Source organism: Mustela erminea, chromosome 21, assembly GCF_009829155.1.
Source record: "Mustela erminea isolate mMusErm1 chromosome 21, mMusErm1.Pri, whole genome shotgun sequence".
NCBI lineage: Eukaryota > Metazoa > Chordata > Mammalia > Carnivora > Mustelidae > Mustela > Mustela erminea.
In genome coordinates, this window is record NC_045634.1 from 27,284,241 (window position 1) to 27,297,484 (window position 13,244).

At 39.0% G+C, this 13,244-nt stretch overlaps 1 protein-coding gene across 12 annotated transcripts in view; it reads right to left on the reverse strand.

The window, feature by feature from the left end:
• Positions 1-13,244, reverse strand: part of TENM3 (teneurin transmembrane protein 3) — a 1,246,978-nt gene that overhangs the window by 291,956 nt on the left and 941,778 nt on the right. Inside the window, exon 1 of one of the 12 annotated variants that reach the window (XM_032328848.1) lies at positions 2,276-2,587. The exons of the other annotated variants lie outside the window; for them this stretch is intronic. Within the exon in view, the coding sequence (XP_032184739.1) occupies positions 2,276-2,318 (43 nt within the window). The 5' untranslated portion in view covers positions 2,319-2,587. Of the gene's footprint in view, positions 1-2,275; positions 2,588-13,244 lie in introns of those variants that run through there. 12 annotated transcript variants of the gene reach the window in all.

Below are 13,244 nucleotides of genomic sequence, written 5' to 3' on the forward strand. Positions count from 1 at the left end.
TCTGAGCTAACTTTAACGTGTGTCCATTATCATAATCAACATCAAAAACACATCCTGGAGCTTTAGTAGATAATACAGAAGAAGATAACCTGAGTCAGCACCTTCCTTCCAAGAAGCCTATGGCTCACATACCCTTTGGTCTCACAAACTCTGGACTGAGAATCTCAACTCTTATGACTCTGAGCTGTCCTGTAGAGATGAAGATAAAAACCACCAAGATGAAACAAAACAAAACCCGCACAACCCTCTACTTCATTTAACAGGAGAAGTATTATATGCACAGATGATTAAATCAGCTTCAAACCATCGCTTCTTCACTCTTCCTGAACCTGAGTGTTTGTTACTCGACTACTGATACATGAAGTATCTTTACAAAGATTCCTTCTCTGGAACAGTTGTATGTGCAGGGCTCTTTGAAATTCCCACCGTATCTATACACATCTATGTTTAAGTGCCTACCTCTGATTGCTTTTTGTGAAGACTAAAACTTCACTGACTGCTAATGGGCCAATGCACCTGCTAACTGTGTCTAATTGTATCAGACGCATAAAATTGCTGCCTGTATTTTTCAAGTTCGGTTGCCTATGGTGGTCAGTCCTCTAATATTAGAAATGCAATTCCAGAGTTCAGTGCCTGTTTGAATTGATCAGGAAAATTGCTACTTGTACGAACATTCAATTTCATACCTTTAACCACTAAACTGCTATGTGAGACTCCATATTTTTGAGAAACTAGTTTTTTAAAAAGGTGTTAAAAGACATACCTACAGCCAAAGAATTTTCATTTTGTTATCCAGCCTCCCAGCAAAAGTAAGTTTCTAGAATGCGGTATGGTTGAAAATATTTCAAAATAGCTGTAAATACACTTCTCTTGGTATACTTTAATAGAACATGTAATTGCCTTTTGAAAACCCAGAGTTCAAAACCACTTGTTAATTCCTGAACAGTACTAAGTCCACATTTTTTCTTGATTCTGTTGAATTCTACAATATACCTCATTAGAAAATCCAGATAGTATTCAGGTTGGCTTCTGATCCAAAATTAGCCATTAGTCATTAATGATTTTAGCTACTTGTTTGCACAACGAAGCCCTCTTCTAGTTACTTTATCCCAGGAATTGCTTCAGATCCTAACAACTTAGCTCCGACTTGTCCTATCTTCCAAGTTTTATGATAAATCATAAGGCACACTCAGTAGGACCTGCTCTGTGAAAATAAGTAGTCATGCCTACACTTTTAAGTCTCAAGCTACAACTAAGGAAGAAAAAGTAAATAAAAGCAAGTAGCTATGTATGCACTAAAATTTACAAGGACTGTAACGAGCAGAAATCAATCAAATTTCTCTCCAGAAACAACCTCTGTTTCCTTAACAAAGCACACAATCACTTGAGCTAAACAGACAACAAATGGGAAAAGACACACACATCAACTAATTAAAGGCCGATTTTCCACAACAGGAGACAACAGTCCTTGTTCATAGGTGTCTAAAATCATTTTTTCCCCCTCTGAGAAAAATATACTCTTTCTGTGGCTTGAATAAATTCCTGTATATCATTTGTGTAAAAGGGAGATAGGGGAAGGCGGGCAAATAGCATTCCTAGTCTCTAAATAAATTAGCTCTGTTTAAAAGGGCAAGACTAATTCACTACTTTATGGTGGCTTCCATTAAGCTAGAAGAATAATATTAAACCACTTTGGACTACCGGCAGACTATGAATAAAGCAAGAACGCTGTGACCGGCCCCTTTAAAAAAGGGGTCTGGACATACACACAAACTTTAATTCCATCATGCAATAAGAAAACGCTGAATAAATTAACTTTTTCAAAGGGCCATTATACCTTAGTTCCTCATTACAGATCTCATTACAGACTGTCTTTATAATGCTCACCTGACAATATCATGTAAAATGCTTAGCTTCTAAGGTCAGTCTAAATAAGAGAACAATTCTCCTATTTATAGCGAAGGATGAACTTTTCTCATTTAGATGTTTAAGCAGCTAACCCCTGAGTTTAATGTAATTAGGGAAGGGATATTCAATTTACAGTATCCACAAGTAATGATAATTAAATTGATCCAAAAAAGCTGTTGGTAAGCATAAGATACCTTTGTAATTACATCCCGTTTTCAAAATGACTTTAGTGCTGTGAACTTGAAGCATTTCAGCAAATGAAGGCCAATACACATAAAACGAAAACTACAGTAGCTTAAAAGCTAGGCTGTTTGACATAATGAGCAGCACGACCAGAGGGAAATCTCGAAAACATTCTATAACTCACCACGACAGCCTATGCTTTCTCCTTTCCTCTCACAAACATCCATTAAAAATATGCAAGACCGTCTTCATTTTTCATCGAATTCTTCATTAACGGTCTTTTTTTTTTTTTTTGGAACTTTTAAAGGAAACCAAAGAGCCCGTTCTCCTTACTTCTCTATTATTAAACTGGCTGGCCGCAAGCTTCGGTTTTGTGTTTATTTGAGAGAACCAACGAGAGCTATGAATATGAAACCATTTTCCCCGTGAGTCCTGAGGATTAGCTAGGTCAGCATTCCACCAGGACCAAGGTGAAAAATAAACAAATAACCATGTTCACAGCAGCTGCAGCGATCAGTCTCCGGAAAATTATTCAGGCATTATGAGAAAGACGATATTAAATGCTGCCACTTGCAGCTTCACGGCTCTCTGAATATTCACATCAGAAAAGGGATGAGCACTTAAGGGGTATCATCAGAGAGCTTGCCCATCTGAATATCTTCCATTAAGTTTTTGTCTTAAAGGAGGAAGGCGGGAACCTCTGCCTGACAGGCAAAAGGCTTGTCATAATTCATTAATATCACAGCTCTGCTCAGGTTGCCTTCCACGAGCCGGGCAAGACGCCTCTGGAAAAGCGCTGAGCATACAACTTCTCCAAAGATGCTCTTTGCAATAAACGTGGGACCACTTGGTTGTATGTGCTGGAGGCTGAGAACCTTGAGCACTACTTCCTGGGAGAACGGTGATCTAATAAACATCATCGCACCTTTGTATAAGACGGAGTTTCTGTATCGAGTTCCAAAAGGACGGGTAAGAGGCATGTGCGGGATGCCGCCCAAACAGGGAAGTTACGAGGTCCTGGTACAATTCAAATACACGTTCCGGTAAAGGACGGGGTATAATGGATTTGTGTCTCACGAAGAGATGACTGGTCTTTAAAAAATGACAGAAATCACAAAGAACAGAATTGTCTATGTTGCCATGTCTTCTGACCAATAAAATTATTTCAAGGGAGTGTAAAGAAATAGCAATTCTACATCATTTTTCAATTCAATGAACAACTTACTATAAAATGAATTCTGTAACAAAAACCACGTTGTGTTATCCATTTAGGTTTTCGGAATAGAGTATCATATACTGATTTTTTTTTTTCATTGTCCTCCCCCGTTTTCTTGCTTAACACTCCAAAGAACCAAGAATCTGGTATTTACTCTGTTTTGTTTACAGGGTAAAAAGTAGGGAACTGTCACAATGAAAGAGCACAAGACCCGTCTGCAAATCAGCACACAGTGGTGTATCCAGTTACAGAAATGGCAGCAGAAAAAGAACAGAATAAAGACCCATGTTCCAGTTTTATTAATTTTACTTTACTAACTTAAAAGTGACTAACGAGTTATTTCTTTGGGCGCCTGGATAGCTAAGTCATTAAGTGCCTGCCTTCGGCTCAGGTCATGATCCCAGAGTCCTGGGATCAAGTCCCGCATCAGGCTCCCTGCTCAGTGGGGAGCCTGCTTCTCCCTTTCCCACTCGCTCTGCTTGTGTTCCCTCCTTCGCTGTGTCTCTCCCTGTCAAACAAATAAAGAAATCCTTTAAAAAAAAAAAAAAGTTATCTCTTTACTATCAAGCAAACAATAACATTAGAGACGTGTAAGTTCTACATTTTTTTTAAACATCAGTATCACTTTTATAATTTTGATACACATGATCCCGGTTAGTGAACCTATTACAGAATTTCTTTCTCGTAATTGTTACTATTTTAACTTAATTTTAAGCTTGAATGTTAAATACGATAATATCTATTATTTAAAGGGCACACGATCAACACTTAGCATTAATGTATATAACGATCACAAAATGAAGGTACAATCTAACAGACTGAACAGAAATCAATAATGGTATTTAATGACTTCACAAGGAAAATAAATGACCCTCGCACCCTTAATGGATTAATGTCAGTTAGGAGCAACACAACATCGCGTAATGCTGATAAACGCTACTCAGAGTGGTATCACTTTTCATAGGAGTGCCTTAAAGCCTTATCAAAGGAAATTGTGCTTTAATGCTATTTCAGATGCCATTTTTGAGAGGATTTTTACAATCCCATTCAATAAAGCATAAAGCATGCTCTGAATTGTTACAAGGAGCTTTTGTCATTGGCACACGCACCCGGTCACCCTTTGAAAGCTTTCCAACAAAATGAAATCTTAAATATACAGAAAGGATCACAACTTATAATATTACTCAAACAACTAGGATGTTTCCGTTTGTCTTCTTGGGGTACATATTCCCTTACTGTTCCTCCAGAATGTTCTTCCATTCTCCCCCCACCGTCTCCCCCGATGAGGAAAATAGCCTATGCTACCTACATGCATTGTGTCTGATTCCAGAAAACAAGATACAGGTTCTGCACTTAGAAACGGCTTCACGATCAAAGCATAGGCCAAAGAAGGCCTCGCCAATCACCTGATATTCAGCTCTTAATTTGTAAAGTCATGAAATTTTCTAGGAAGTTGATACAAGGATGCAGATCTCCTTTCCTTATGCCATAAAACTACAGGAAAATAAAAACTACTCCTATTCATTTCTTTAGGAGATGCTCATAGATGCCGAGTATCACTTGCAAGTAGTTTGGCTTTTGTCTGTAAAAAAAGAAAATGCCGGCTACCCTCAGATAAAGATTGAATAAATAGGCAGGATTTGGGATTTTTAATTTCTATTGAGTATTCAAAACTATCACTAATAGGAATAACGATGGATACTCAGATGCTGGAACTCAGATTAATTATTATTATTTTCCCCAGCCTGATTTAAAATTTGCTTCTGACTGATTCAGCAGTCCTCGTGAAAACTTCCAGTAACCTCTCTGAAGATTTGGCACCGTTAAGAAGTTCAAAATAGGAGCAAATGTGCAACGACGTACAGAATCTACTACAGTGATTTCTAAAAATAGTGGGGGTTTCAGGCTTTCAGTGGCTTAGGATTCTCACGAAACGAAACTGAAGAATTCTTAAGATAGAACCAGGAAGCTGTAGCTAAAGATTCCTGACTGACATGAATATTACTTCCTTTATCCCAAAGGATATAATAACTTCTCGAGTAAATGTAGCATTATAATTAGTTATAATTGACTTCGCCTTTTAATTTTTAAGGCAATCTATAAATTATGGATTGTTGTGTCAACTGGAAGACAGTTTTTGACACCGCACCGTATATCTCATTATTGTAATCAAAACCAAGTTCCTTATCAGGATAACTTCACAGTCTGCTAGATTTTCAAATTATTTCAGGAAATGTTAGCTTTAGATTACTGAACCACGCCGCACGGTTTTAACATATGCTTTCATGATTCTAACGCGGCTCCATAGACTACAAGAATTTGTGGTACCATTAGGAATTGCAGCAGAATTATTAGAAATCTAAGCTTTCAAGAGAATTATTAGAAATATAAGCTTTCAACGATATATCCTGCCCGTACTGTCCCTTGCTTTGAGAACCACACTATCTGGGATACCACCTTTTTTTTTTTTTTTTTTTTTTGCTCCATCCTCTGCCCTGGGTCCATCTTCCTTCAGCTCATCACACCTGCTGAGTAAATGCGGTCCACTGACATTCCTTGCAAATTAATGGAATGCCAGCCTCTACCTCTTCTTCTCAGCCACTCAGCAGGGACACTTTCTCTGGAACATTGGGAATCAGTGAAGCAACTGAAAGGGAAGGATTTATTTCTCTCTTTCCAATTACTGTTCTGCACCCCAGTCCCTTCCTCTTGCTTTACAGCAATGTCCACAGCAGCCCCCGCTGACAGCGTAATGCAATCCTCTCGCAACCTTCCCCACGTCAAAAGTGGATTCTGTAGGTGTCCCACATGAAAATCTATGGTACACAATTTAAAGTGGCCAAAAAGCACTCCCCCGAGAGTTCTTATCATCAACCGAGTATAATTCACCTCTAAAAGAAAACGACGGGGGAAAAATTACACAATTTTTACTAACATGTTTCACAAATTTAAGATTTATAAAATACACCAATGAAAATATAAGTAAGAATACATACCAAAAACTAACAAAGCATCATTTTTTTAAAAAAAAATCAGGATCTGAGATTAGATTAGAGGCATGTACCAGGATATGAAACATTATCAAAACGGTACAGGAAAATATCAGGCCATCGAAAGGTCTATAGCTAATACGTTTGATTATAAGTTGTAACATTACTTTTTCATATATATATGGAAGAAATATATATGGGATGTATATTTATATACACAAATTTTACTGAAAATTTTTTAAGGATATTTATTTATTTATTTATTTGAGAGAGAGACAGAGAGAGAGCATGCATGAGCCAGAGTCAGGGAGAGGGAGAAGGAGAGAGAGAGATAATCCCAAGCAGATTCTGCAATGATTGGGGAGCCTGAATTGGGGCTCAGTCTCACAACTCTGAGACCGTGACCTGAGCCAAAATCAAGAGCCAGCTGCTAAATCAACTGAGCCACCCCTGACATTCTTGAAGTAACAAAATTAAGTGGATAGAGTTGTTTCAAAATACTGGGGATATTCATGTAGTGAAATCCATTCCTCATCTGACCAGCATCCTTTGTGTCCCAAACTGAACCATGACAAGCAAGTATCTCCCAAAGTTTACATAAAAATATGACTCCTTTAATCATTGTTATAGGTAGCTTTTTGCCTTAAAGTTTGTTAATTAGAAAACATACTGACCACCCTATTACATTCAAAGACAAACCTCTTTGAAGATCTTAAAAACCTAGAGCAGGCTTCTACATCACTCAGCATCAGGGAAGTACAAATCAAAACCACAATGAGACACTACCTCATACCAGTCAGAATAGCTAAAATTAACAAGTCAGGAAATGACAGATGCTGGTGAGGATGTGGAGAAAGGGGAACCTTCCTGCACTGTTGGTGGGAATGCAAGCTGGTGCAGCCACTCTGGAAAATAGTATGGAGGTTCCTGAAAAAGTTGAAAATAGAGCTATCCTATGACCCAGCAGTCGCACTACTGATACCCTACTGATACTGTACCCTAAAGATACAAATGTAGTGATCCAAAGGGGCACGTGCACCCAAATGTTTATAGTAGCAATGTCCACAATAGCCAAACTGTGGAAAGAACCTTGATGTCCACCAACAGATGAATGGATAAAGAATAGGTGGTGTATATATACAATGGAATACTATGCAGCCATCAAAAGAAATGAAATCTTGCCATTTGCAATGACATGGATGGTACTAGAGGGTATTATGGTGAGCGAAACAAGTCAATCAGAGAAAGACAATTATCATATGATCTCCCTGATATGAGAAATTTGAGAGGCAGGGCGGGGGGTTGTGGGGGAGTAGGGAAGGAAAAAATGAAACAAGATGGGATCATGAGGGAGACAAACCATAAGAGACTCTTAATCTCACAAAACAAACAGAGTTTCTGGGGGGAGAGGGGTATGGAGAGCGTGGTTGTGTTATGGCCATTGGGGAGGGTCTGTGATATGGTGAGTGCTGTGAAGTGTGTAAACCTGATGATTCACAGACCCGTATTCTGGGGCAAATAATACACAGTATGTTAATTAAAAAAAAACAAAAACAAAAACAAAAAAAAACCTAGAGCAGCCTTACTAGCCTCACAATGGAGATCAGCAAAATTTAAAGTTCCTGTTGAATCGTTAGAGTGTTCTGAAATTGTAGATGCGAACTGCCACACATACACACCTACATATGTTAAAGCCTTTATCTTTTCTCTCGAAACCGTTCCTGTCACTGTTGTGTGCACTATACTGGCAAGTTAAGAGGACAAATGAGAAAAGCACAAGTAGGCATGAGCTGAAACTACAGCGGGCAGGAAAGGTTCAGGAAACTAGGTTTGCGGCTCAGGGTCAGTTGAGTGCTGGTGCTCCAAGGCCAAGAGCTCCCACATTCAAGCTCACGGGGATGGCTGAGATTCAGTTAGAGTTGCTGCGGAGTCCTTTCTTTTTGTATTAACTGTGTGTAGGGATAATCTCAGAAAACCCATCATTCACAAAATCATTACAAATGTATTTCTTTAGGTATAATTGAAATAAATAATGGAGAAATTTAACCTCACACAATACTCCAAACACAATCCATCCCATCTTCCTTTCCACCAAATCAAAAATTATAGCCAGTTTCCCCCCCTATAATCTGATGTCTTTATGTACCAAGTACAATATGAGAAAATTACGTACTCAGTTGGTTAAACGTCTGACTCTTGATCGTGGGTCATGAGATCAAGCCCCACATCAGACTCCACACTGGGTGGGTGTCTGCTTGGGATTCTCTCTCTCCCTCTGCCCCTTCCCCCATTCCTGCTCTCTATCATATAAATACATAACTGTTTTTAAGAAAACAGTTTATTGAGGTTTTTGCCAAACATAGTGTTTAAAAATAACAGAGACCATAGAGAATTACTGATAAATTACCAATAACTAGAGAGCACGTACTTTAACCTTATTTTACAGATGATAAAGACAAAACAAAATACACTTGGCCCAAGGCAGCACAGCTAGATGGTGGCAAAGTCGAACGGAAACCTCCAGAGTATATTTCACACACAGATTCCAAGTTAATGTTTGTGAGACACAGCTACAATTCATTTTTTCACTGGCATCCCACTGCTTACAGCAAAGTTCACATTCTTAATCCTGAGTTCAAGGTATTCCACAATCTGGTCCTGAACTTACTTTTTACTAAGTTCTTATGAAACTGAACCACTCACTAGATCCCTGACCCTTTCTTCTGGGGCCTTCCTCTCATTTTTGGAATACTCTTCCATTTTTTTTCTTGCTATCTCAATCATTCACACCTTGAAGCACGTCTCCGTGAAGTCTTTCCTGATCTTCTTAGCCAAGCCTTATACTCTCTCAGACTGAATGTGGTCTCCACCTCACACATTTTATCATTTCCTACTTTGTATTATATGACCTACATGTTCGGGACTTCCCTATTATACTGTAACTTCTATCCATTCTGTACTCATCAGTCAAGAGCGATACACCTTTTAAAAAGACGTACCAGACCACATCAACCCTTGTTTCAACTCAAAACCACTCACTGAAACTTTCAACGCCCCAAACCCTAACTCTTCCTACCTCGCTCACCTCACCCCGTGCCATTCTCTGGCAGCCTCCGTTCTGATCCTTAGCAGGACCCAGTCCTTCCTCATTCCAGGCCTTCCTATATGCTGCTGCCTCCTGCTCTGAACACCCGTCTCCTGGGTCTTGGCATGGCGGGTCCGGTCCAACGTCGCAACCTCAGGGAGGCATTTCCTGACCACTCCATCCTCCTGTGGGCTCTCCCGTGGGCCCTCCCGTGGGCTCTCCTGTGGCTCCCTGCTGTGTCACTGGTTCACTTCCTTTACTGCCCCCCACCCCGTCACCATGGTGTATTCCTCCCTACATAATTACTTTATGATCTGATTGCGGACCTGGAATATACGCTTCCGTGATGGCAGGAACTTAGCCTGTCTTGGTCCATGATAAATTACCAGTAACTAGCACTGAGCAAACACTCCACAGACTGTGTTGGATAAACGAAGTAATGACATTTTCTCACTACCTCTCACCCCTCTTGGCATTGGATTCCATGTACATCAGCGAGGAAAATGAATATTTGTGTCATGAAGGAAGAAAAAAAGAAAAAGGAAGAGGCCAATCATTCTAGTTTTCTACCTTCTCTTCCAGTGCATTTTCTATTATGTATAGTTTCTTCCCCATAACATGGCTAATGACCAAAAACATATATCACTTTGTATTTTTAAAGAAAGATACAAAGTAATTTTTTTTTAAGATTTTATTTATTTATTTGACAGTGCGAGATCACAAGTAGGTAGAGAGGCAGGTAGAGAGAGAATGAGGGGGAAGCAGGGTCCCCGCAGAGCAGAGAGCCCGATGCGGGACTCAAACCCAGAACCCGGAGATCATGACCTGAGCCGAAGGCAGAGGCTTAACCTACTGAGCCTCCCAGGTGCCCCAAAATAATTTTTTAAAAGATTTTATTTATTTGACAGCGCGAGATCACAAGTAGGTAGAGAGGCAGGCAGAGAGAGAGAAGGGGAAGCAGGCTCCCCGCTGAGCAGAGAGCCCGATGCAGGGCTCGATCCCAGGACCCTGGGATCAGGACCTGAGCCAAAGGCAGAGGCTTAACCCACTGAGCCACCCAGGTGCCCCCCCAAATTAATTTTTTTTAAAGCATTTAAAAAACCCTCTAAAATCAGAAACAAGGAAAGAAGGAAGGAAGGGAACAAAAATAAGGGCAGAATGGGGCAATGTTTTGCTCAGGGAGCACGTATTGCTATCTTTACTGCAAACATTTTGGATAATTTGTAAGTGGTAAGCAAAGGTTTTGTGAAACTATGTTAGTCTGTTACATGTGACGAGCAAACCATCAATCATTCCAACAGCGTGGTGTTCTTACTCACACTTAACTCAATAAAGGTTGGTTTTTTCTTTCTATTAAAGTCTAAATATTTTATACATGCCCACTATGTGACTTGGCATACACCCTGCAAATTCACAAAAACCCTGGATGTGTAATTTACTACTAAAAATAACCAAAGGTTATTTCACACTTACAGAAAAACACAATACTCGTTTGGAACTTTCTACTTTACACCACTTTAACTCCGAGTAATATCTCTCTGGTAAATATAATTATGAACATCCAGCTTTGGAGATCATGTAAACATAAAAGATTAGGGAATGAATGAAATCATTTTGCAAGGACGCATTTTCCCTTGGTTTATTGGAGCACATTATACAATGTAGTACACTTCTCATAAAGTTTTACACTTTCAAAAAAAATCGTGACTCCTAGAGTCAATTTAATATTCACCTACCAATTTTGAGGCCACCATCACCTTAAATATGAAACTCTGTCCACTGTACAGAACAGAAACTACCCAGAATTCCGAACACATGATGTTCATATTAGATCCATGCAAGCATGTACGCTTTCAAGAGTACGTAATCACTTCCAAAAAGTAATCCAAAATTCACTTAAAATGATCTTTCAACTGGTTGAAGAACATTTATATAATCAGAGTCATTTAAAAGTGAAGATGAAATGAAAAAAAAATTTTTTTAAGCTGTTAGGGCTCATTCCTTCAGTTCCTCATTTCCTGCTACCTCTCCTGACCCCCTGTCAACCCCCTACTTCCCTGGGTGGTCAAAGACTTCCAGAACTTCCACATCATCAATAATTTGCTTCCTCATGCATACCATTATATATTACATGCCTTTATGCAGTCTCCATGCAGAGTAAAAAACGATAGAGGTAAACACACAAAATGACAACAAGAGTAACTAGAATTTACAATGCAAAGGCACTTTACTTTCTATCAGGGGGCTTTCAGCACAGAGATACTCTGACATGAGAGGAATGCTCAATTACATTTCGACGCTGGTTTGCAGCAGCCCTATCTCTCTTCTCCATCGTATCTCATACCCCAGTGATTCTTCAAATCCTAGAAACCATGTGTGGGACTCAGGAAGCTACAGGAAACATCCCATACGGATTTCCTCTAGCCCTGCTGACGTCTGGAACCAAGTTGGGCTGGGGTAGAGGTGCAGCACTGGAGAAATTCCAGAGAGGACAACAGCAAAAGGACAGAGGCCATGTGCCTCATCGTGGAATTCGGTTTTTCGTTTGGCTTTGGTTTTGCCTGGAACTGGATCTCTCCCAAGGTGTGCTAACACCATCTGGAAGACCTCAAGGGACCCAACTTGCCATGAAACCATTTGAGGAATTTCAACAGTTTTAAAGACAGGGCAGTCCGCACAAACGGTAGCCCTTAAAAATGAGACAAGCCTGGAAGCAACGGGCAGTTCCCCAATAAATACTTAATATACTCAAACACTGTTTGTAACATTGGCTTCCAAAAAACCAAAAAGATGAGTCCTATCAAATTACAACTCACTTTATGGCCTCTATGCTCACTCTTCACCTCTGGAGTCAATGCTCAAGTACAGAAAATTTTAGAGAGATGCTAATGAAACATCTATTTATAGTTAACTTGAATCACTTTCCTGTTGCCAGGTCAGGACTGAAATTACGTGTGACTGCATACGTTACTGGACAGATCTGCTGGATTTATATATGATATTTTTTGTTTGTTCAGGGCTATAAAGAAAAGATATAATTTGTGTAGTCATCTGAAATGTTCATTTCCATAAAGTTTCATCAGGCAAAGGGCCCTTTATCACTCTCATTTAAAAATTAACCAGTTAGGGGCACCTGGATGGCTCAGTGGGTTAAGGCCTCTGCCTTTGGCTCAGGTCATGATCCCAGGGGCCTGGGATCGAGCCCCACATTGGGCTCTCTGCTCAATGGGTAGCCTGCTTCCTCCTCTCTCTGCCTGCCTCTCTGCCTACTTGTGATTTGTCTGTCAAATAAATAAATAAAATCTTTAAAATAAAAAAGAAACTACCTTCAACTCACTCTTTAAACTTTACCTTTAAAAAAAAAAAATTAACCAGTTAATACTGTTTAAGATACAAATGAAGTCCTAAGATATTCCTCTTACAAGTCCAATATCAGCAGTTTTGGTAAAACATTTGTAATTAAGAAAATTTGTTACATAGAGTTATTATGTTCCTCCTAAAAATATAAATGTGGTCAATGTGAGGAAAACCATTTACATAGCCATTACCAAAAAATACTGATTTATATACTATATCCAAACTTATTCTGAGTCTGAAAAAAATAATTTTAACTGTATTTATAGCACATGAAAAATAAAATATGTTCTTGAAAGTATCTGAATTATTGATATAAAAACTATAAAAAACAGATATTTGAATCATTAATATAAAATACTATGAAAAAATAGTACTTAAAAGTATTATTTACCTTTCTTAGTTAAAATGAAACCTAAAACTTCTAATTTATGGCTTAAAAGAGAGTATCTGTGGTAGTTAGATAATTTAATTTATCACTACATTTTTAATAATAACAATGCATTAT